Below are 26863 nucleotides of genomic sequence, written 5' to 3'. Positions count from 1 at the left end.
TAGAAACAAAAGTTATTTTTCACTTTGTAGTGGTTTTCGAAGTCGGTTTTTCATTTATTTTTTATTTTAAGCTTTTCAGTGTAAGTAGTCATTGCTCGGTACCTAAAACATCAATTCAAAAGCAAAACTTTCCAAGAGTTTAGTACCTTGCAGCATCAGGATTGAAGAGTTTGGACTTTGAATTTAATAACTCTATACTCTATATAATAAGTAAAAGAGCCTTTCCTGCAATTAAGCAACCGAATTTAATTTTAAGGAAACTTTAGTAAGATTTTGCGACAGTTTTCTTGCAGAGAAAAAGCTTCTTTGTAAGACTTTCTTGCAAGTTACAACTTAACGTGGCGTGGTTAGCCTGTATTAGAATAGAATTGAATTTTCCTATTTAGAAAACCCTATTTTCCGTATTACGTAGTATTTTCCGTAGTTATAGTGTGAGTCGTAGGTACGGAAAATAGGTGCGTTTGTGATTGGTTGGTCACTCAGAATGGTTAACGCCCACTGACTTTTTGTCTTTATCATTTGTATGGGATAACGTAACAGAGATAACGTAACCCTATAATAACTTCTCTCCGTGGATAGAGTATAGGTACCTACTATCTTTTTGATCTACTGTACTTACCCGACAGTATGTAGGTCTCTATAGACTCTACCGACTTAAGTAGAGACTATACTTAATATAGTCTAGCGATTAGTATAATCGATTACGTAAGATGGAGTGCTTATGTGCCAAATGCTATCAAACCGTCATCGAGCCTGACCCTCTGCGTACACAATACGTTGAAATCGAACACAAAATTATTTTTTTATCTAGCTAACTACCGCGTGCTTTAAACATGGACGTCGGACGCCGGCGCCGATCAGTACACTCGCAACCGGCGACGGAGACACGCGCCACTTCTTTTAACATAAATTAACACGATACTAAATCAACAAACTTTCGAAACTCAATTATATTAGTGCAAAAAGTGTTCACTGTAATTAGGTTGAATGTCTTTAGACCTTCACGTGTGAAAAAAGCGCGGGAGTGAAAATTGCAGAAGCGTACGCGTGGATGTTAACATTTACTTAACTAGTCTCACAAGTCGTCACTACGGAGAATTCGGAATTTGAATTGGTGAAGGTACCCGGGATTGGCGGATTCGGCACTTAGCTGCAGGTGCTTTGCTGAGCAGTGCATTGCGGGTGAGTGACATCTGAAGGAATCTAGTCACGGTTTTATTTTTAACTTGTACCTACTAGGCAGAAGGCGCGGGATGCGCAGACGCAGCTATTTTCAGTGCACGACACGTTCACACCTAAGCTTAATCTGAATTACATTCTCGTGTTTCAATAAACCTATTTATATTTCATACGGTCTACTTGCTGCTTTCGCTACCATTGTTCTTACGGAATTTTGTAGATATTTTACAAATTGAAAATCTTTCCGTTTTCCCGCGGGACTTGAAAATTTTTCCATTTTCCCGCGGGGTTAAGATATTTTATCGGGGGTACTAAAAAGGATCTTCCAGAATTCAAACTATCTGTGTGCCTAACTCTATCATAATTAGTACAGCAGTTGACTCGTCAAAAGTTAAGTAAATAAACTTGGAAAGACCGATTGAATGAATGTCACCTTTTAGTTGAGTGTCGCGATTTATCGGTAACGTTAAGTAATGCGGGTTTGACGGTTAATGGCTTCGAGTTTAAAGATAACTAAAATCGTTTGCATAAAACATGTGAGTACATAGGTACCTATTTAGATACCGTATAAAATTACAAAATTATTAAGAAGTAGGTAGGTAAGACGTACCGATAATCATGATCCATTTAATTAGTGAAAATGTTGGTAGCTGAATGTTTACGATTATTGCGGACTGCGGCTACTTTCTAAAATTTGACCTGAACAGAATTTTTATTCAGATGCTCGCGACATCTTCATTAATCTTCTAGTCTCTATCATTAGTATGTTAAAAGTCTACTGAATTTAAACAGTATTGTTGTATTTACAACCTTTAGAAATCCCTTCGATTTCAGTCAATTAATATCGGTAAACTCATACCCTTTATCTTAAAAAACCGATCAAGACGTGCAAGGGTTCCGTAATCCGTACCTTCGTACAAGATATACCTAACACTTTTAATGTTTATGTACAACACTACAATTTAATTGGGGCCGTCTATATGTGATTTAGTAAATAAATTTTTTCGTGAACACATTTAATATTTTTTTCGTGATGTAACCACAAATTCACGGTTTTTGAATTTTTCCTTTAGGTAGGTACCTACTTGTGCTGTTTAGACTTACCTACATGCTAAATTTCATGATTCTAGGTCAACGGGAAGTACCCTATAGATTTTCTCGACAGACATGATAGACAGACGGATAGACAGACAGACAGAAAACAAAGTGATCCTATAAGGCTTCCTTTTTTCCTTTTGAGAAAAAAGTTTAATTGTTTTCAGAAAACAATTAAAAATAAAAATAAAAATAATTTTTGACTGATTTGAAGCCCCACGAATTTAACGGTATAAAGATGGATTAAATTCACGTAGGATTGAACCATGTAAACGATAAAAAAGCTTGGATTTGACTCGCTCCAGCAATGCACGGGGCTGCAATGGCTTGTATAGTACGGTATAATAACATTTAAGACTTTATTATATATATATATAACTTTATTTAAGAAGCATCATATTCTTACCTTACCCTGTCAATATTTATATGAATTGCTATTACTAGTAAAGAAAAACCCAAACTATTTTAAAACTTATGCTGAGTTGGGTGAGGTGAGATCTCGTAGAGCTCAGAGAAGGAACAAACTAGTTGTGCCTCCTAAAAGACTACAGAAGTACAGATGTTTGAAAAGAGTACACACTATATGGCAATAACTGTGTACAATAAACTTCCTGACAACTACAAAACACTACTATAAATAATTTCAAGAGGAAAACTCATGAGCTGCTTATAAATAAATGTTATTACAACATCTCGGAATTTTTGATTGATGAGCTCAAATAATTTGTCTAAAATAATATCTAAATAATGTAAATCTGATGACTTAGATTGGATGACTGAAATAAATTATGGTCTTGTAGTGCAATAGTTAGGTATCTCCTCTGTATGACATGTAAAATTTAAATGACTGTTTTTATTTCTATTTTTTTTTCTCTTGTTTTTGTATGACTTAATTAATTTACTTTCTGAATATTATATAATTTTAAAGATTTTGTAATTTATATGTACTTACATGTTTCTAAAAATTTAACTGTAATGAAATATTTAAATATTCATACACCAATATTCTAAGGTAGAATGCATAAGGCTCGCCAACTAATTTTATAACCATGTTATGTCACCGTCATTCTTATGAATAAATTTATTATTTATTAAAATTTATTATTTATTGTAAATTGAAAAATTAAAAAGAGCAACCGCCGAGTTTCTTGCTGGTTCTTCTCGGTAGGAACGGCATTCCGAACCAGTGGTAAATTAAAACTACCTGACTATTCATAAGTACTTGTAAAAAGTTTACATGAATAAAAAAACATTCTATTCTATTCTATTTTAAAACCTATTTTTTCCGTTTAAGTAAAAATTAAAGTTTTGATCCAAATGATGATAATAATAATTGTTATGAACCGTAAATAATAAATATGTTAATTAAATTAAGTAGGTAGGTATTTGGAAAACGTTATTTTGTTGTTGTAGGTAATTGGAAAATGTTATTTTTTTAATACCGCGACTCTACATTTCTTACATCTCATTAATTTTGTCACATATTATTATACCTATTTTCAAATATATTTTTATTTTCAATGAATGTTCAAATATAACTCATTTTGTTATTTAATGACTTAAAAAATATAAATGAAGCTTTCTTTTTTGTTAACATAATACCTACTTATTGCAATAAGTAAGCAGAGAAGACAAAATAAATTAGTTCTCTATATTAAAAATAAAATGGTTTACTAGTAAGTTGGGATTGCACCCTCTAATAGGCTTCCTTAATTATATTATTTCACGCGGGATTTGATAATAATTTTCTAATTTATTTATTCTTAATTATTTATTCTTAATTCCTTCACTTGTGTTACAAGACCTTCGTGTTAATTTATTACAGCACCTCAAACTCAAGCCGTTTCCGATAAAAAAGGCACATGGTAAAACAGATTTTTTTCCATTATGTACTACCTACTAGGGGTGTGCGCCGAAGCTTCAATCGTCGGCGGCGGGCGCCGGTCAAAAATCGGCGGCGGCGGCGTGATTTCGGCGTGACTTCGGCGTGAAGAATTGAAATAAAACTGCATAATTTGATTTGAGATTTATTTCTATTAGAGAAACAGTCTTGTTTTTACCAATATCTCTAGCATAAACATTGGTATAAAATTGCACAATCAACAAATATCAGCAAAATAGCAGTAAGTAAGTAATTGTTACTAACGCCAAAAATAAAAACAAACAAAAATAAACGGCGGTAATTATGATCAACAAATATAAAATTTTTGTTAAAATTTCCACAATCAGAAAAATAAAAGTAATTATAAGTAGGTAATGGCTGTTTTACAACAGCAGTAATTATCATTGAAAAATATAAGTTTGGCACCAAAATTAACAGTAAACCAAGATCAGCATAATAAAAATAAAATTAATTAACGGCTGCCTTGCAACGGCTGTAATTATCATGCACAAATATAATTTTGTCCACTCGTGATGGACTTAAACGAGACCTTTTTGCCGTTACTGTCAAACCGGCAATAGAAAACACTCTCTCGCTGGGCGTGCTTGTAGCAGGCACTGATAAAATAGCCTTCGCTAATTTGTACAGTAACGGAAATGCTGCTTGTCTTTCTTGCCAATATTTAATAACATTGCCGTCTTTCAAATCACTGGCATTACAAGATACCAAATACTTCAGGCATTCTTTCTCAATAAAATCTTGTCCATCATCATTAAACGTAACTGCATGTTTTTCAACAAGTTTGACCAGAAAATTGTCTTGGTCACCTTTATTTGACGTACTAGAGCGGCTGAATTGCGCCTCAAGTTCACACGCTGGCACTACTTCTTTGATGCAGTTGACCAAAAAGTCCACTCTTGTCGTATTGTTACTTTCCATAAAATTATCTATTTCTTGTAATTTTGTAAATCTGCAATCTAGCAAAGCAGCTGCTACAATAATTTTGGTGATTGGGAATCTGTGATTGAGCATTTCCGCCATATTTCTTTTCATATGCAACATTACTAACTTTTCATCGTCATTCAAAGCTTCACATGCATCTTTTATTTCTGATCTGAACACTAAGGCGAAATTGATTGAGCAATTTGTCTGTGTACATAAAACTTCCGTAATTGGTTTAAATTTTGTCAAAAACTTAGTCAGATCTTCAATGAGTTCCCATTCCTTATCATCAAATTTAAGTTCCGACATGTTATATTTTGCAAGCATGGCGTTCACTGGTTTTCGGTTGCACTTACTACTTAAACTTTGTAGCATCGATAAAGTACTGTGCCAACGAGTGGGTGTTGCTGATTTAATCGATGGCACAGATAATGATGCTGATGATGTAGTGGCTCTAGAGAAATAAACCTCAGTCCCCTCGTCTGACGGTACGTCTGACTCTGGTACAGGATCAAATGGAAAGTTCTCGTCATCTTCAAGGTGGTCATGAACATCATCAATTTCTGTCAAAATTCGGCGCTGTTCCTTGTCAGCTTCTTCTTCAATTTCAGGCAATCTATATCTCAGTGTTTTGACAACTTTCTTGCATTTTACCACGAGATTTTGTACTTGGGGAGTTTTTTTGATACCGTCTACTGTTACAAGATTATGCAAACCGTGTCCCAGACATAAGTGGCTTTGAATTCCTTGCAAATTTTGAGATATGCGCTTTACATTTGCTCCAGAATCAGTAACAAGATACAAAGACTTTCCTTCGAGGCCAAAGGAAGATATAATACCTTGAGTAAATGCACTTAAAGCTTCTCCAGTCTTTTTGCCCTCAAATAATCTTGTAGCCAAAGTATAATTTTGCATTTCATTGGCATCATCTGCTATATATTGCAGAGTATACGTTATGTAGCTGCAACGTCGGTAAAGATCTTGCCAAAGATCTGTTGTAAGAGCTGCATGGGTTCCAATTTTTGCCAGGATATCTTGCTTGATGTGTGCTAGCATGCAGTCGTATATATCACTTAACGCCTCTCTAGAAACGGTGGTTCGAGAAGGTAAATCTTCTATTTTGTATATGACATTATATTTGATCAGGAAGTCTTTGAACCCCTCATTACTAACAGTATCGAATGCTGTGAGGGATCGACAGAGCCACAAACATAAATCCCTTGCAAGCATCCACTTATTTTGGCTTTTTGAAGATGATGGAGCAGATGTCGTCGGACGTGATAGTGATACTTTGAAAAATGTTGTTAAACTTTTGGATGTCGCAGCAGCAGGGTTTTTTTCTTCCAATAATGAATGGTCGTCTTTCAAATGGCGTATCAAATTTCCTGTACTCGCTTTAGAACTGTAGGACTTAATTTTGACACTGAAAAAAAAATAGAACAACAACTTATATGTAGTACGTACTTAATATTATTGAAAATATTGAAATTCGAAAATAATTCGATATTTTTACTCACCATCCAAACGGACTGTCAGGGACCTGATTTTTCGCATTTTCTAGACAGCTCGAGCAAAAAACTTGTTCAGTAAACACATATTTTCTTTTGCCTTCGTTTTCAAGTATTAATTGTCCGAAGTATTTCCACGAAAAACTGTTTTTTGATTTAGAAAATAGTGGATTTACAGTAAAATGTTTTATTTTTACTTTGTTTATATCAATTTTATCGCTATTTTCTTCCATAACTGATAAGCAATTGTAACGTACTTAAAAACGCGTCTATTACGTAACACAAAGAGCAAGTAAATGAACGAAGCGGGTGGAACGGTCAACGGGGGTGTGCGGTGAGTGCGATCTCAAAAGGCGGCATGAATCAAAGGCGCGGTGCGGTACTCGTATCAAAGTAGCGCGGTGTCTGCGCAGCGTATCTATGTGAGGGAGTTCCCCGCTCGGTTATTCGATAATAATAATAAGTCGCGCCGATTTTACGCCGACGGGCGATCGGGCGGCGGCGGCGTCAAAAGAATGTCGGCGGCGGCGGCGGGTCGGCGCGGCGCACACGTCTACTACCTACCTACGTAATGGATCAGTGGGCGCAAAACTAAGCGAAACAAAAAAGCTTGTGACTATATTTGCTAGCGAAAGAATTCTCGGATTGATTTGTTTGACCTTATCACTGAATCACTGTGAATACCTATTATGCAAACTTGTACACAAGTGCAAATAACTTCAATGTACAAACAGGCGCAGATAAAATCTAAATGCAAGGTCTAATTTTCTCGTTTTTGTTTTATAAAAGTGTCTGCAGATGATGCCATTGAAATTAGACTAATAAGATCTAACCTAACCGCTTGATTGATATCGATTATCGACATCTATAGAAATTACAGTACCTACCGAATACCTGAGTGATACCGATCTATTGTTTCTGTATAATATAATATTGTATAATCTATACTTGCTTATTGTCTGCAACTAGTCTGTAAACTCTGAATTACGTTACGTTACTAAGAAGTTAAGAACTAATGTTAATGGGCAGTTCTAGCTTCTAGTTCTAGCCCACTAGGGTTAGAACTTCAACTATCTATACACCTTCTATGCTAACGCGCTTAGGTATATTTTATTTCTTCACTATAATCACTTGCCATCGAGAGAGATTACAAGTATGCACCGCACCTACTTAAGTATTTTTGAAAGAAAAAAATCAGAAACATTATATTACAATATAACAATATTCTGATTGGGTATTAATGTTATACACTTTCTGATTGTTACTTGCTGAATTTGCAATACAATGATGTAGTTTGCAATACTTGGTGCTTGAAGACGAAAGTCTTCGAACAGTGCGTGTTGCCAGTGATGACATGGATGTGAGGCATGGTCGCTAACTATGAGCCTCATAAGAAATCTCATGTCACTCAGCGGGCGATGGAGAGAGCTATGATTGGAGTTTCTTCTACTTGATCAAATCAGAAATGAGGAGATCCGTAGGAGAAGTCGAGTAACCGACATAGCTCAATGGGTTTCGAAGCTGAAGTGGCAATGGGCAGGGCAAATAGTTCGGAAAACCGATAGATGTTGGGGTCCCAAGGTGCTGGAATCCTTGCACCGGAAGACGCGGTGTTGGAAGACCCTCCACTAGGTGGACGGACGACATCAGAGTCGCAGGGAGCTGCTGGATTCAGGCGGCGCAAGACGTTGGCGTGTGGAAGTCCCTACAAAAGACCTATGTCCAGCAGTGGACGTCTATTGGTTGATGATGATGTAGTGGTGATAATTAATATGTCAACTTAAAACTATAGCTACGAGGGTTTCAAACGCGCCTAGGTCTGAGATATAGGTACATAGATAAATTAGCTTTAGATAGTGAAAGTATTACACGGGTGCAAAAATTGTTTATGAAAAAATATACCTATCCATCAAATATTTACGAGTCAAAAATAATACAAATTACAAACTTCTTTCTGATCGACGCACACAATCCTGTTCTTGGACACCGGAAAATTCCAAAATTAATATTCTTACCCGTACGACAATTAATCGAAATGCTACACGATTGGACCATCTGGGATATTGAGCCTTGAGACAAAAAACTTGTTTCCAGTGAATGTGGACAGCTAAACATGTTACGCCCGTATTGTATTAAATACGACCTTTCGGTTTTTTTATGTGTCCAGATAAAGAATGTACCTGTCTAAAAACCTGCCGAAGTTGTCTGCGAAATTTGGCTACACTGGCCTTAACAAATTTTTTTGCGATCTACGACTCTGGCTAGTTGGCTACATGTTTTATAACCTTAGAATAATAACTCGTTTATACAAGTCTCGCAAATTGCTATAGCGCTGGAACCATGTCTCTTTAACATCGAAATGACATCATTTTGACGACATTTTGACGTCAGCCGAAATAAAAATATACCATAAGCTCGAAACTTCAGTCTAGTGCTGATGCAAAGTTGGAAGTACTACTACGTAGGTGTATTCCTATGTCGATGTGCTGATGTGACTAAAATGGCGGCCACGCACATTAGTAATTTGCGGGACTTATAACTCAAAATATTTATAAGTCGTCTCTGAGTACCTACTGTTGCGATAAATTTTTGATAATTATTGCATTCAACAATATTATTTTTACATCAATATGACGTAGGTATTTCGGTCCTCCTCCTAGGGTAGAAGAACGAATAGAGATCTACTGGATTCTGATATAGGTTCCAGAAATCCACTCAATTCGTAATAGGTAGCACGTTCAACGTGCATTTCTGTCAGATTTTTTTATTCACTGGAAAACCACTCAGTGTACTTTCTTAGCCGTAAGCATAAGTTTTACAGAAATCTCAGGGGTGAGTTATATGTAAAACTGCCTCGTGACGTGATAAGGTTACATATTTTATTAAATCATCGTTATATAGGTCAATATAGCTCTGAGTAAAAACGTAAACAATACTTTTACGCAACATCAGCCTACTCGTATTTTTGTCCTATACTTAATTCTCTTTATTGAGACGAAGCTGGCTTAACGTCAAGAATGAACGATCGATGCTATCGAAAACAGCGTGGTGCATTACGCAAGCACATGAACCTCTCCTTATGAAACACTCGGTCATATAAACTAATATTATAGACTTAGACATTAATTACTTATTAGCACAAGCAACAAACAATAGCATACATATTCATAATTATAATTTATTGTCTATTTGTAATCGATCCCTAATCAATCAATCATCCATCCCTATTATCCATAGATTAATTTTCACCATAATACATAATCTATACTACTATTATGAAGAGGTATAGTTTGTAAGTTTGTTTGTAGGGGTAATCTCTGGAACTACTGAACTGATTTTAAAAATTATTTCATCAGTAGAAAGCTACATTATTCCGGAGTGACATAGGTTATGTTTTATTACGGTTAAGTGCGAGTCGGAGTCGTCCACCGAGGGTTACGTACTACAAAAGAAGCTATGAAAAGAAGTAAAACGGTAAGAATCACTTAAGTTAACGAACCGCAAAACTAACTTTCTTTGTAGAGGTTTATTGTTAATATGTATTATAAAACTATGATAGATAGAGCGTTAGTTTTATTTTTTCTGTAAAATATATATAAACTTCTATTGCCCATAATTATATCAGATTTTTCATTTGGTAAAATTTGGAAATAATTGGGGGAGGAACGATATTTTTTGGACATTTTGCACAATAAATCAAAAACACTATGCATAAAAATAAACAAAAATCTGTTTTAGAATTTATTAGTTTATGAAAACATTTTTTTTGTGATGTGATGTAACAACGCCGGTACCATCGCCTGATTCAATGCAAAATAGCTAATCTTTGCCAATATCGTCTGTGCTTGATAGACACAAGACATAGTGGTAGTTGTATCTATCTACCTTGTCATAATACGACCGAGCAGTAGGAGTGTAGGCAAATAAACAAAAGCAAATAAACAGTCATACTTACTGCACTCGCCCTGCACTGAAAGGTTAATGATCGGGCAATTGAGAAACGCATTTTAACTTGAAGTTAGTCCATTAGTGATGAAATGAAATAATTTATTTGTGTGAATATGGGAAGACAAGGTGTTTACAATAGAGAGTTGCCAACATATCCAGTCAGGAAACCATGACGTACAAATGTTTTGACAAAGTAGGCAGTACATCAGATAAGAATATAATATTGTGTCAAAGATATAAATGTCAGTCAATAATATTAATAACTTAATCAAATTCATTATAATTCTTGTGCTTAAATTCTAAGAACTCATCAACAGAATAAAATACATTTTGCGACAGCCACTTTTTTAATGCATTTTTGCATTTGTTTACTGGTAGTGCAGTTACAGATTTAGGAATTGCATTATAGACTTTTACACACATGGCACTACAGTTCTTTAAATACGTGGCTGTCCTGGGCGTCTTGTTTAACATCAGCCTTTCCCTATTTCTAGTTCCGCGCGGAAATACCTCCCTTGCAGTCTTGAAAAGATGCATGTTGGTTTTAACAAACATCGCTATCTCTAAGATATATATACAAGGGAGTGTGAGGACTCCCAAACTTTTAAAAATCGGTTTACACGATTCATATGGGGCCTTACCAGTGATTGCACGGATGCACTTTTTCTGGATGGTGAAAATTATGACTGATAACCATGAACCGATGGATTTGTATGAAAAGTGGACGGTGTAAACATAGGAAATAGTTATTTTAAAATCCTTCTAAACTCGAGATATATCTATTAATCAAGTTGTCCTAAGTTCTCCTTGTGCGTCCTTTCAATGTGTATAATTATGTTTAATGTTTTTGCTAGTAAATAAATCCGTTTTAATAATTATATGAAAATATGTAATCCAAAAATAATTATGTAGTTGCTTAACTCAAGTCGCTCCACCGATAACTGAAAACTCGTGTTGACGAAAACCTTTATGAATTCGATTTAACCTACTTCCAATCATTGGAATTTACTGCAAGTCATGAACCTCTAATTTTAAGTAGGTGCTTGCTTCATTAAGGATTCCATAAAATTCCAAATGGATTGAACCAAAAACAAGATAATGCCCGCGACTTCGTCCGTGTGGATATATTTTCCTGTGGAAACTTTTTGATTTTTCGGGATAAAAAGAAGCCAGGATGCTAGCTAAAATAAAGTAGATGATGCCCTGGACTTCAAAAAGTTCAAACACGTGTAATTAGGTGTTTTAATAACCTCGTAGGAACTCTTTGTTTTCCGAGACAAAATGTGGCCACACAGGGCCACACGAGTAGATATGTGATGTGGTCTTCGATGTCACTCCCTGGAATGCAACTTGCACGATATCTTTGTACCAAATTTTGACAAAATCTGTTAAATAGATGGGCCGTGAAAGGCTTGCAGACAGACAGACATTTTCAAACTATATTGGCAATTTTAATATGGATTAAGTATCTACATAAATAATAATAATAAAAAATATAAGTTCATACTTCAATCATATTGAATCATATGAATGCTTTTTTTTCCACACAAAAAGAAAAAACACTTACGAAATTGGTTTCTTCGTGCTCGTAAGCGGCTTGTCTGAGCACTGCACATTCCTCTGTAGATAATACTTAGTCTAATATTCTAGGTAGGTATGTGTAACTAATAACTATTATGAACAAATGTAGGTAGGTAGTTTTAAAATAAAATATGTCCGCGTATACAAGCTTCAATATCTGCATACGAGATTGATTTTTTCAATCATATGAACCAAATAATATATAATATGTAGTAATTAAATAATATAAATGAAACTACGGAAATATTTATATAACGTTCAGCTGGCGTCAGTAGGTAAGTAATTATTATTATCATCCATATTTGATTTTCCCACAGATAAAAACATATTGTTGTAGGTATGACCTCGTTATATTATAAGCCTCGCCTAAAAATTTTACTGCTTTTAACACATCGCTGCAGAGAACGAATACTGATACGTTTACATTTTACTGTAAGTACATACCTACGTATTTAAATAAAAGTTACTTTCAAAAAACCGATTAAGTACAAATATCACGCATTAAAACTGGTTAAAAACTACTGAACCGAAGGTATTGAAAATTTTATAGAATCTTAGATGCGAAAGTTTTTTTCTATCGAATAAAAACAGGATCAAGCAAGTTTTTGGATATTTCTTTTATTGAGAATATAGGTAGGTAGGTATTTATTATAAGAAAATTTACTATGTTGGTTCATACATACCATATTATCGTATTCACCCTGTATAAAAAACCTTCATCGTTACTTCTCTATAATATACAAATGAATCACTAGATGTGTTGCTCATCGCAAATCTCGAGAACAGCTGAACCGATTTCGCTAATTCCTTTTTATAATATTCCTTGAAGTACGAGGATGGTTCTTACGGAGAGAAAAATTTAATTCATCCTCCCCCTCAATTTTCTAAACTCCACCCGAGCGAAGCCGGGGCCGGGGCACAAAGATATATTTATTTACAACTAGCTGTTTTAAATAAATAAATCTTTGTGTGCCTACCCACTATTTCTATCCTATATGTTACCCACTATTTGGTTGTAGAAATGAACGTATTCAAAATAAGTCATTGTATTCAAACAACGATTTCAAAAGTGTAAAAAATGACTATACCTACTATCCATAATTTTTTCTTTAAAAAATAACAAAATAGATGAATCGTCCCTTCTCGGAAGTAACAGCGACCCTTGTACTGTGAGGGGTTTAAAGATTTCGGCACCTTTGATACAAAAGGTAGTCTAGTGTATCCCACATTCTGGCGCCAACTATTATGAGGGTGTGAAATGTGAATCGTAATGGATCATTCATTTTCCAATCAAACAGGAGATTAATGGATATTATGTTAAATGTTTATTGTGGTTGAGTTTTGTAATTATATACACTTAATTAATATTAACCAAATACCAAAGAGCAAATTTTGTCGAGAGGGAGAGATTGTGAGAGTCATTATTCATTATTACATTAGGGACTCATCAGATTTAGTTAGTCACTGTTTAAACACACACAAGTTATTATGTCTATGTCCCTTCTCGGAAGTCAGGCAGACCCTCACTGTGAGGGGGCTTTTTCGGCACCTTTGATACAAAAGGTAGTCTATGGGTTCCCACATTTGGCGCAAACTATTAAAAGGCTGTGAATCGTGAATGGATCATTCATTCTCCAGTCAAATAGAAGATTTAATGGATAGGTTTTTGTGGTTGAATTTAGTTACACTTTACATTGTGTTCTCTAAATATAAATAAATATAATTAACCAAAGGACTATACAATAATGCGAATCAGGTACCCAAGACACAGGACTTCCTAGTGTGGGTACCATCAGGCAAAGTTAAAATTGACAAAATTGCTTTTGGTAAATAAATATTTTTCATTTTCATCTAATAATACAATAATACCTAATATATTATTATTACTGAGTGTGCTACATAAAGTGGGATAATATGTAAACATGTTTACATCTGACTTTGCTTGCCGTAGCATGAACAATCTAAAGCGTTTAAACTATCGTGAGTGATTTCCATATTATACATATCTTACACCCGGCTGTACTCACTAACTGTTCGAATCTAGTCGGGCTAACGTCGACTAAACATGAGTACAGCCGGGTGTAAGATATGTATAAAATGAAGAATCTTATTTAAAATATAAGAAATATAAAAAAACTACTTTAGCATTAGGTAGTTAGAAAAAATATGTAGAACCATATATTGTAACTAATTCTGCTTTTGTAGCTGTAGAATGATATCAAATCGGGTTTCGAGTAAAAAAGTTTGGTGTGCAATTTAACGGCTGTAATTGTGTTCAAGCTTTCGCATAGAGAGCTCATGGAAAGTCGGTGCGACTACATTCCTTGCGGAATGCTATTTATAAATAAACGGAGGTACACTCGTGCCTAAAAAGGAATGAAAAAATGGAATATTTACTGGGTTCAACAATATAAAGGCACGCATGGTTAATTTGCTTATAAACTGGCTTTGCTCACGACTTTTCCGCGTGAAAAGATCTCCCTTTTTTCTTGGGATGAAAAGTAGACTAGTACCCATTACCACATCACTATTTATTTTCGCAGTCCTTTACAGTTCTTGCAATTCACGAAGGCGAGTGGCTCATGCATGTGTTTAAGTCGTATCAGTACAAGTAACGTACTACTGAATGTGCGCGTTTGCGAGCGCTTGCTCGCGACTGATTGGTCCGACATGCACGCACACTGTCGCCTGAAAAATATAAACAAGCAGGTATCTTACGTGATAAATTCCTGATTGATAAAACCAGAACTTGCAATACTTGTGCATAAATGACATATAACTTGAAAATTTACATAATATTATGCGATATAAACATAATCTTTTTCGCATAATTAAGACAGTTCCTATTTTGCAATCGATACAAGTGCAGTGGCTTGATTAGTCCTAACTCCTAAATAATTAACGAAGATCTAATATTACCTAAACTAGGGGATAATAATTAGGAACGGATTATTTTTGATTGTGTAAGCTTGGTTGTCAATAGATGCAAGTAATCTCTATAAAGTATGTGGATTGTCCCAATTTTTTGGTAGATAATTCTTCTTGTTGAATCCAGGTCTCTTCTGTGAGTAAGCTCCTTTATTCTAAACTTATCTCTTGCCAGTCCCGTAGTTGCTACTTTTTCTTGCTCTTTCATATAACAAGGTTATCGGCCTTAATTGCTCAAATATTTAATAACATCGCTTTATCTACAACGAATGTAAATTATTTCCATTGTCAAATATAATATGCCTAAAACATTTCTATATCTTTTGTTATTCTACTTAGCATAGCATTGTTGCCAGAAATATCTCGATTTTGGATATGAATTAATCATATCAATCAAATCATTTCAAGTAATCCACATAATTGTTAATTAATCCATATTCAATGAGTGTTCAATGAGTTCTTTCTTCAATATTTTCTATATTTAATATTTTTTTTACATATAAGTTATTTTTTACATACACTTTATTTACATATAAGTTAACATTGACGTTCCCATATTTCTTAGTATAATGTAGGTTATCATGAATGCGTTCAATATGTATACAATTATTATTATAAATAATAATTTGTCCTAAGTTTCCTTATTTTCTTACATTCCTTAATCGCTTGTTTTGGAGGTTAGGCACATTGCATCTACATTTAATAAGAACACAAGCAAATTAGTGCGGTCCAGATCAATTTTATTTTATTATTCTACATTTAATATGTGCAAGTCTTTAGGAAACCTTCGTGAGTAATCATGTTATTTCAGTATTCGATATCGGCAGTTGTTTATCCCTGAGTTCAAAGAGTTCAAGCACTATCTCAAGTTAAACGACGACGCCAAGAGGGCACGACCAGGGCTCGAAAACAGTTTGAAATGTTAAAAACATTGAAACTATTGCCCGAACATTCCACTGATTGTGTCTAAAATTGCAAAGTGTACCTAGTTCAATGAATAGTCTTCTCTTCAATAAAAGGAAATAGTATCGAAAATGTCGTTGCCAGATAGGTTGAGCTGTCTTCCTGACAAAGACCTGGCGTTTAGAGGCTTTAGCCAAGAGTTTCACGGTATGTATTGTAACACTGTCTTAATGTAATAACTAATAAGTATCCTTTATATTTGTGTAAATTGATGAAAAAATTGATGATCAGTTAGCGTGAACTAAGTATTTTTGGAAAATTACTAAAACGGATATTTCATACTTAAATTTTGTCAAATTTGGTAAAACAATATCAAAAAACACCAGTTACTCTTTTGTCGGACCTACCTTCACATAACTTACTATAGTTATTAAATATTAGACTAAGTGTATGTAGTCTTTAAAAAAAACTTCGAAATAATGAGGTCGGTAATTTTTGAAAATGAAAATTATTAGTAGACATAAAACGAAATCTTGAGTGGATTATAACGAATATTAGGTACCTACTTACCGAGTTGCCAAGCATTGTTGAGTAGGTACTTAATAGTACCTACCTATCAGTTAAGTTCAATGAAAGTTAAGTAGTAAGTACCTAGCAATAACTCATTATTAAGTAAAAATAATTAAGTAACATTGGAAGGAATAGCGAACAATAACAGTGTTTTCATATGTAAAGATATCTTTAGTTGCTCGCTTCTGCGTCATTTGTTGACCCTATACGATAAAAGCACAAAGCAAACACCCCACGCGAACAGAAACACAATAAATCAAGTTTAATATACAATCAGACAGACAAAGCGATTTCACATTATATATTTATTTATTTATTGCTTTCACTGCAAAGGACCTTTAGCTTTTGATTGTGTAAGTCGAATCGAATTGTGTACCTACTTACCTACTACTCCTACCCATAATATAAATTTAAAAGTGTGTTTGTCTGTTAGTTTATTAGTTTGTGGTTCAATCACGTCACAACGGAGCATCGGATCGGATTTGATTATTGCAAAGGTCTAATGACTAATGGGTAATGTTAAAGACGTCCTGAAAAGTGACATACCTACTTAGGCTACTTTTTATCCCAGCAAATCAAAGAGCTCCCTCGGGATTTTTAACCTAAATCCACGCGGACGAATTCGCGGGCATCAGCTAGTAATAAATAATAATAATATAGCCAATCAACCACATACGATAAAGTTCTCGATAGCGAAAATATTTGTTATTTTACCCAAAAACCAGTCGTGGATAAAAATGATAATATACTTAATGTTAGGTATGTATTTAAGCGATTAGGTAAATCCCAACCTTTTTTCACATGAGTAGATATTATGTTCTTTTGCCATCAAAGATGTTAGGTAGGTACCTAATACCTATCTATTATAGTAGGTACATTTGAATTCGAGTCGCAAAAATAGGTAAGTATCTATAATACTAGCTTGCCGTCTCTATAATAATATCGAAACTATGAAAAAACGAAACGTAGTTTTAAGCAACATTACGAAGCATTAAAACCTGCCTCAATTTGTACGTATACTTAGCTCACCTGATACTTTTACAGTAAAATATCTACAATCTTCAATTAGTAATCCACTGCGTAGATTGCCTAGTGTTCTAAAATTCAGTTGTTCAAATAAAACAATGTATTCGTTGAAGCCTTGACGCAACTGGTAACGTTTGTTTCACGTGTTTCACGGACCAGTAATTTATTGTAATTGTAAAGTGTACAGACCGAATCCTGATTATTTATGTCTTTTAATTATTTGCCAACGAGCGTTACAAAATAAATCTAACGCTTAATAGGTATATGAAACTATAAAAACAATCGTTACATGGTCATTCATTGGTCACGTTTAATGACAATTCGTATAACTATTGGTCCTAGATTATATCTAGGTATACTTAATAATTAAAATCAAGCAAAAATATTATTCTGTATACCTAGATATAATTTGATTGTATCAAGCATTTATTAATTTTTTTATATGAAATAGCCATAAATGCTTGCTGATTGTTTTGAACGAATACATTGGATAAAACGTATTTTTAACTAGAAACCACAAAGTTAAATAAATTACTAGGTAAAATCTATGTTTCTTATACGTTATTAAGACATTCTCATGTTCTCATGTTGAGAAATTTATAATAGTCATAAATCATAAAATAAATAAATAAATAAATATGCGTAGATCCAAATTATAATATTATTCTATTAACATTATAATGAAAACATTATATTAATAGGTAGATACTTGAATAGTATATTAATAATTTTAATATTATGACGGATATAGGACTAAGTATAAAAAAGCGTAAAGTAAGAAAGCGTAGAATTGAATCGAGCTCTATAAACTGAAATCACTAAAATTATGTAAAACATTTTAATAATAAAAATACATTAGATATAGGTAAGTATACCTAAGCAAATTAAAAACATATAATTGAGTTTTCCGTTGGATTATTCGCAGCAGAATCAAGTTTGTAATTAACACAAAATTATAATGAAATTAATGACTGATGAATCCAAAGACCTTGAATTGAAATATTGACAGTGAAATTTTACTGTAATGAAATTGTGGTACTTTATATAGGTACCTAATATTATTACATAATCCTGTATTATGACATATGTTAGTTAACCTTTATTGACTCCTGTAATAGGAGCAAACAATAACCATGGCTTAGCTCGTAAGTTAGCACATTTTATGCAAAGTTTATCAACAACGCGATATAAATGTTAATTTAACTCATTATTGTCCATAATATACATTGTGATAATGTTTGTAACCGTGCTGACCTCGAATGAACATAGTTCGTTATAAAAACATTTCAAGTTCGTTGCGTTGATTTTTTTGCCGCGTGCGTCGTTTGAGAAATACCTAAGTGACACGGGTTTTTGGCTTCTGTGCATCAGTATGGTATAAATTCTGTGAAATCACTCTGATGTGACAATGTACAGTTAAACACGTAGAACTTGAGGGATGAACCTGATGTTCCCTAACCTAACCTAATACCTTACTAATGATAAAGTAATTATTGTAAAACATTTCTGTCTGATGGTTTTAAGGTAAAGATTTGTTTGGACTGTAGGTAGAGTTGCTCAGCTATTTGGACAAGTATGTATGTTATATGATCATATTTTTTTATTTTTTTTATAAGCAAGTAGGTCACATTATATTTCTAAAGATATCTTGCCCCATTTTTCTTTTTATAGATTTTGTAGAGTTCTGCACTGAGATTGTGAACAGATATAAAATTTTATGCGAACGCATATAATATTAGATAGAATATTATTCTTTCGTACCGTTTAGAATTTTTATTAGTCAGATAGGTTATAGGTACTCTATTACATTATTGATTATATATTTAAAGCTAATAATTTCAATGCAACGTAAATCATTTCCATTTCTGACTTACTTTCCTCTTATCACTGATAACACGAATGATATTGTTTTCATTCAGAGAAATGGAATTATTTTATAATTAAGTCACCTTGCGCCTGTTTCGCGCCTGGAAAGCAATGCTTGACACCTATTTCTAATTCCCATTAAATGAATCGTTTGCACTTTGCAGCCAATCTGAAAAATGTGGAGGTACCTCCGCATCATAGAACAGCAAGCCAAGAATTAGCTAAGCACAACAAAAATAGCGATAAATATTACTTACCTACTTAAATACTGAATTTGGTGGTGAGATTATGCAATCCAAAAAAAAAATAACTATCTTTAAAGTTGCCTTGGTCTAGTTTAATAGAATATTCAGAAACGTCTGTATAAACTTAAAATGATTTTTCAAAGCTCATTAAAATACTTTCCACGTCAAGTTTATAAGTAAAAAAAATAGACGTGGAATTCACTAAGTTGCATCAAAGTACAATTATAAAATATTTCGGAGAATATTATATAACTAAGATGATGATGGTGGATTTGGGTTTTTAAAAATCCCGACAGACACACCTTTGCATTTATAATATTAAAGTAAGTAGTATGGATATATATATTTTTATTTGAAAATAAAGTAGGTAGTTTACGTTACTTACGAAAGCATTTTGTTGTGACGTTATGGACTGTGGTCTGTGGTAGAGACCTGCGATAAGAGGGCCCGATAAGCTTGCTGATATCCTATCGCAAATAAGCTATCGTATCGCTATGTTAAGCTTTCAGAAAACAGATTTTTTAATAGTTAGCATTTGTACCTAACTAATATTATTTTTGTTAGGTACCTACCGACATAATATAATAAATATATTTTATTAGTTTCTCTTAAGTAACCACGTAGCTATAGTTAGTAGTTACTGAAAGCTATTGAACTAAATATATAGGTATAACTAGGTATAATCCGCGACAGGTCGAGTTTGCAATCAGGATATGAGGCGGGGAGACGCTCTCACACCCGCTCGTAACCCGCGCGGCGCTCACCCGCACCATGCCCGCACCGGGTTAGCACGGGGGCTGTTGCCTGTGCGGTTGTACGGGTTGTTTCCTTCCCGATCGCCATCTCGACCTGTCGCGTACTATAGTGAAGTTCTGTGAAGCTGTCAAAATTAGTATAACACTGGACATCAAGTTGTAAGCGAAAGCAGAGTGAACGACTAAAGACCTAAGACGATGTTCGAAATGACCGGTCTAGTGCGTAGATTAGAGGTCGTTGCTGAGAGTTACCTTTCAAGTTGAAGAATTTCTTCAGAGAAGTCATATGAGTCGTTTTTTCCAGGTTTCACGATGGTGCACCGGGTAGCGACGGACGAGCGGCCGTTCGAATCGCCCTCGTCTGACGAGAGCGGCATGGGTCGCAGCGACTCCCCCAGCGACGACTCGGAGCCAGAAGCAGCACTGGTAAGCCTAATTTTACTATAGTTATCCCTAACAAAAGCTATAAAGTTTTGTCAACTAAACTAGCATCTCTTTTCTCTAGAATGCTAATTGGCGATGTCCTATTCGTTTATGGCATCTATAAGTGTAGAAGGAAACTGTTCAGTGACTGACAGAGTAACAAGAATATTGGGACATTAGTGCTTATAGACGAGCGGCAGTTTGTTGACGACGACAGCAGTTATCCCTGTCATCTGTAAGAACACAAAACCAATCTAGAACCATCGTGCAATATACATGCATGGTATACAATTTTCCTTAACATTTAATTAATCTTGGACAAGGCATCTGGGAGATAAAATTAAATAAAAAATGAAAAAAATTACGTCACATTTTTGAAGTCAATCAAATGCCAAAAAGTGTTATGGTTGTCATGGAGTTGATCGTGACAAAACCGATCGCAACCAGCCACTTTTTAAATGTTTTAAAAGGTAACCAAATGGGGCAAAACAACATGCCTCGTTTAATTCCATTAATTTTGCTATGGTATTAGACTCGTATAAATCACCTATAACTACAATAACAGTTCTTATCGTTGGCTATCATGTCCTATCCATTGTGTGGGGTTTTGAGAAAGTCGAACTAAACAAACGCAAGTCGGTAAAAATTCAGACAGAGAAAATTGAAACCAAATCAGAATGCATAGAAGCTTGCAATTGTGAGCCGGAAAATACCTAAAGATGTAAAGACTGTAAAGTAATGTTCATAAACTTGAAAATCAAATCGTCAACAAGTCATCTACAGTACCTACCAGAGTAGGTACCTACCGACTCATTTTCTAATATACATAAAAAGCTTGACTGAACTTGAGCCACAAAATTATTGAAAACATATCTTCACTGAATATGACGGCGCTAGAGAAAAAAATGCGAAGGCAACGTAAACTTCGCAGAATCGCAGAGAAGATTATAAACGTAAGCCTGATTGCCACGATCTCCGTTGCGTTTGCTGAAATTTGCGCAGCTGCATTCCTTTTACTTTGTTTCCCTTGAATCGAAATAAAGAACTAAATTCAAAAATGGCAATGCAGAGAGTGTGGCAGAGGCGAAAGGAAATATTGAATAAAGCTTTTTCCTTTTTGGCTGATGTTTTTCTATGGACTGTTCTTGCATTTGGAACGTATATTCTTTTAGCATGATGTTGGTTCCTATAAATGAAATATTAAATAGAATTTTTAGAAGCAACATCTTACAGCAAGTATTGAAATAATAGAAATTATAACAGGCCGCCTATACATATATAGTTAGAATCAAATGTAGACCATAATCAACTATGTCCAAAAATGACTGCTAATAAAGAAGTTTCACTGTTAAAATATTTTTTAATCTTACCTACTAATATCACTAACATTACAAATGTGAAAGTTTGGATATTTGTTTCTCCTTCACGCTACAATCAATCGATTCGGTTATTGGAATGGAGATAGTTTTTACTTTTTACCATAAATACACAATATGTTACTTTTTATCACGGAAAATCAAAGAGCTTCCGCGGGATTCTTAAAAAACCTATATCTGCCATGGACAAAGTTGCGGGCATCATGTAGTACCTACCTACTTCATATTTGTTAGTAAGTAGGTATGATTTGATACTTCAGTAGTTACCTAACCCACCTTAACCTCCTCCTTTTAGGCTTCACCTTGGTAAAACCACCGATATGACCACTTGACTGATAAGGGCGGGAGCTTAATTGGCAATATTGATTGATTAGATGTTCTTATACTTCTTAATATAAGGTTATAAGTCAACACCATATCGGGTATCAAAGTCAAGTGATGTCATAGATATACATAAAGAATAAAGATACGACCTTTAAAGGACTTTTGATACTCCAGCCAAAAAGCGCTATTACAAATTAGCTAGTAAAAATAAATGAAATATGAAACTTAAAATTTGTGACTGAAACTTTTGTCTACAATATTAGTATTTTTGTACGGGTGACTTAGCCTTTGAGATTAAACAGATTTTTAGAACGAGAGGTACCTACCTATTGTAGCTATATTATTTTATAGCTTGTGTGCTTCGGTGCATAATAATTTAAATTCTACATAGCTATATTGATGCTTGTGTGACTTAAACCCGCATAACGTTTAATATCCATGACTAAAAATTACATTTTTAAGGTCACGCAGTGCTATAAAAGGGAATATTTTACAAAAACACATTTCTGTGTTTGTGTAAAATATTTCCGTTTTACCTACTTACTGAGTTATTTTTAACACAATTTCTGATCTGAGACCGTTCTCAACCCTTGTATGCCTTCCATCCTCGCTCAGGAAAACCGTCAAGAACTTACGCGCACGAAGAATATACGAGACATCTTTCACTGAACTTTACGAAAGACTTCAAGAAAATAAGTATTGTCAACTTTTTGTGAATTTGTCAAGTGGTCTTTGTTCCTATCAGGTACTAAGTATCATAGTATATCCATTGCTCTATATAGGTTCAAAATAATTCTAATTCTAATAAAAAAACCGGCCAAGTGCGAGTCAGACGCGCGCACCGAGGGTTCCCCGTACTCGAGTATTTTTGTGCACGATTTAAATAAAAACAAGCGATTCGAAAATCGAATCTAAAATCTAAACATGAAGTTAGTATCTAAGTACCCACTAGTAGTGAAGTTAGCAGCGTCAGCACATTCGACCTCCCATATAACTTCCGAAAAAATTTCTCGCAACCAAAATCGAAGCCGAAGGTGCAAAATCAATAAGAAGTTCCGACCTTTCGGAATCGGAATCGAACCTCCGTAACATCTCTACTGTGAAAATACAGTGAATAGATTTTAAAACCTACTCTAAAAGACTACTCTTTTCCAGGTGGTACCACCAGATGGTGGTTGGGGCTGGGTGGTGGTAGCAGCTTCGTTTATGTGCAATTTCGTGGTGGACGGCATCATATTCTCCGGAGGAAGTCTGCTAGACCCTATACAGAAAACTTTTCATGTAAGTTATATCTACCATAAATATTGTAGTTTTTGATTGTAAGTATAAATTTGTAGGTAGGTGATGCAAATTAGGAAATTATGTACATGTAAAGGTTCTACATAAGCCAGCTACTTAGCCAGCTAATTAAACTGCTAAACTGAACTAAGATAGAGCTAAATCTCAATGTCTACAATCTTGTACCTACGCCATACTAAGCTATGCAAGATTTATGATTAAAAATTTGTTATATATATGTATATATATGTAGATATATGTATCTCATCTATTAGGTACCAGGTAGGTAATTGTACCCATTAAAGGTACTGATTTGATTAAGTACAATAGGTAAGTCTAGTTTCTTGGCTTTCAAATTTTCAAACATTGTTTTTCATACATTTCGTACATAGTCGTCTTAAAAAGCCACAAACAAAAGAATTAGATAACTTGGAATGTACCTACCTAAATATTACATCACATTATTTGAGGAATAAAAATTAAAACTATTCCACAAACCAGTAACTTATAGTAGGTAGGTATTTATGTGCTTAAAGATTATAAACTTTTGGATAAAATGAAATTAGAATAAAATTCGAATAAGTATATAAAAATTCCATAATATTCCAATACGCGTTAAGTTTCTACACGTGACGACCACACCCTCACTCGTCTGCGCCGGCGCACGTCACAGTCGTGCCTCCATAAATATCACTGCCGATTTATTTACAACCTCCGACAACAAAAGGCACTTAATCATTTATATTCATCTTCAAATTATTTGCATGAGAAATGAACTATGAAATTCTTGAATACGATTAAATAGGTATTATGTAGGTACATTTTAATCCTGTAGATTCATAAGCTCATCTTCAAAGTCAAGTGGCATGACGTAGTTTTGTTTAACTTGATGCGCCCGTCAAGCAGCTAGCGGCAAACGACACTTTTCTCATTTCTCGAACACTATCCGAACGTCCCGTCAAGCAAAATATGAAATCGCAGCAATCACCGTCAAGCACGTAAGTGCTTTCTTTACTCAAGCATCAAGCAAACTTTGTGAACGGCCAAATGAAAAATCTACGTCCAGCCGCTTGACCGTCTCGGAATCCCTTTTAGAAGAAAATAAATATTACCTATGTACCTACAGGAATCAGACGGCAAAGGACTTCGTTACATTAACTACTATGTTGTTTCATTTCAAAACCGCAGCGAAGGCATTCTATTTGAAATGCAATAGGTACAGATATTAACTCGTAGATGGTTGAGTTGATTGACCATAAAAACGCGATAAAATCATATTTCCAATTTACATTACGACTGCGAATATTTTCGATGGTGCTTGAACAACTATGTCAACACTGATGGAAGGTGAGCGATTACGTTGAAATCAGTGACTATAAATTGCACAATATCTATTTTCTGTGGTAGGTAACAACCTAAGAATGAAGTAAGGACTTGTATCTGTCTAATTCTCTTTCAGTGTTATCAGCTAGGTTCATCCTGCAATATTTATTGAACTCTCCATATAAGCCCTAGTTACCTTTATAATCATAGGACAGATTAGATAAGCAAACCCTTTGTAGATTCTTCAAAGTCAAGTGGCATGACGTAGTTTTGTTTAACTTGATGCGCCCGTCAAGCAGCTAGCGGCAAACGACACTTTTCTCATTTCTCGAACACTATCCGAACGTCCCGTCAAGCAAAATATGAAATCGCAGCAATCACCGTCAAGCACGTAAGTGCTTTCTTTACTCAAGCATCAAGCAAACTTTGTGAACGGCCAAATGAAAAATCTACGTCCAGCCGCTTGACCGTCTCGGAATCCCTTTTAGAAGAAAATAAATATTACCTATGTACCTACAGGAATCAGACGGCAAAGGACTTCGTTACATTAACTACTATGTTGTTTCATTTCAAAACCGCAGCGAAGGCATTCTATTTGAAATGCAATAGGTACAGATATTAACTCGTAGATGGTTGAGTTGATTGACCATAAAAACGCGATAAAATCATATTTCCAATTTACATTACGACTGCGAATATTTTCGATGGTGCTTGAACAACTATGTCAACACTGATGGAAGGTGAGCGATTACGTTGAAATCAGTGACTATAAATTGCACAATATCTATTTTCTGTGGTAGGTAACAACCTAAGAATGAAGTAAGGACTTGTATCTGTCTAATTCTCTTTCAGTGTTATCAGCTAGGTTCATCCTGCAATATTTATTGAACTCTCCATATAAGCCCTAGTTACCTTTATAATCATAGGACAGATTAGATAAGCAAACCCTTTGTAGATTATACAACCATTATCATCATCACCATCATCTCAATTTTCAACCCAGCCTGCTACTGTAAATGGATCTCCTCTCGGAATGAAAAGAGTTTGGGGCCTAAACTCTATACCTGACTATAGCCTAAACTTTAGGCTAGACACCAGCTGGGCAAGTGCGGACTGCAAATTTTGTCTCAAACATGCAAGTTTCCTCATGATGTTTTCTTTTATCGTTTTTCGACACAATCATCAACATCACAATCAACTTATCTCCGACCCACTACTGAGCACTGGTCTCCTCTCAGAATGGAAGGGTGTATAGTCCGTCAAGCGCGGACTGGCAAACGTCACACATCTTTGAGAACATTATGGAGAACTCTCAAGCATGCAGATTTCCTCACGTTCGGATGGTTTTTTTTCGCTGTTAAACCAAGTGTTTTTTAATAGCTTAAAAACGCACACAACTCCCAAAGTTAAAGGAGCGTGCCCGGGATCGAACCTCCGACCACCGAATAAGAGGCGGACGTCGACTCTTCCGACACAATGTGGGGAACATAGTATTGTTGTTATATCCATACATGTCTGTCGTGTTTAGTCTAAGTCCATCAGCAAGCAATTAGGTACTCCAGTCCAACGTGTGGACCGTTGCCCGAGACTTATACATAGACATATTATTTCATATTTTGTGTCATATTTCTATTAGCGGAAAGCCGATAATTACCAGTCTGCCTTATTGTGACCCAGTTTCAAGAGTAACCTTGGAAAAATGCCAGTATCA

At 34.7% G+C, this 26863-nt stretch overlaps 2 protein-coding genes across 4 annotated transcripts in view; one reads left to right on the top strand and one right to left on the bottom strand.

Annotated features, from left to right (window-relative positions):
• Positions 1-844: 844 nt before the first annotated feature.
• Positions 845-26863, top strand: part of LOC117986298 (monocarboxylate transporter 14) — a 42635-nt gene continuing 16616 nt past the window's right edge. Inside the window, exons 1-4 of one of the 3 annotated variants that reach the window (XM_069501924.1) lie at positions 14986-15199; positions 15875-16173; positions 20733-20854; positions 23707-23832. In XM_069501924.1, coding sequence (XP_069358025.1) covers positions 16098-16173; positions 20733-20854; positions 23707-23832 — 324 coding nt within the window. In that variant the 5' untranslated portion in view covers positions 14986-15199; positions 15875-16097. Of the gene's footprint in view, positions 1183-14985; positions 16174-20732; positions 20855-23706; positions 23833-26863 lie in introns of those variants that run through there. The other 2 variants (XM_034973134.2, XM_034973133.2) reach the window with 2 other exon arrangements.
• Positions 4181-7159, bottom strand: LOC117986297 (E3 SUMO-protein ligase ZBED1-like). Its single transcript, XM_034973131.2, has 2 exons — positions 6616-7159; positions 4181-6521 (listed from the first exon to the last, which is right to left on the bottom strand). Exons 1-2 carry the CDS (start codon positions 6837-6839, stop codon positions 4625-4627), a joined length of 2121 nt encoding a protein of 706 aa, XP_034829022.1. The 5' UTR covers positions 6840-7159; the 3' UTR covers positions 4181-4624.

This window comes from Maniola hyperantus, chromosome 11 (genome assembly GCF_902806685.2).
Source record: "Maniola hyperantus chromosome 11, iAphHyp1.2, whole genome shotgun sequence".
Taxonomy (NCBI): Eukaryota; Metazoa; Arthropoda; class Insecta; order Lepidoptera; family Nymphalidae; genus Maniola; species Maniola hyperantus.
The sequence above is the reverse complement of the archived record's forward strand: the minus strand, read 5'-3'. Positions and strand labels throughout refer to the sequence as shown.

Bases quoted from the DNA above. Each gene is read 5' to 3' on its own strand.
- LOC117986297 (XM_034973131.2), bottom strand. From the start codon at position 6,839: ATGGAAGAAAATAGCGATAAAATTGATATAAACAAAGTAAAAATAAAA. The intron at 6,522-6,615 runs GTGAGTAAAAAT...TTTTTTTTTCAG, and splicing joins CCTGACAGTCCGTTTGGATG to TGTCAAAATTAAGTCCTACA.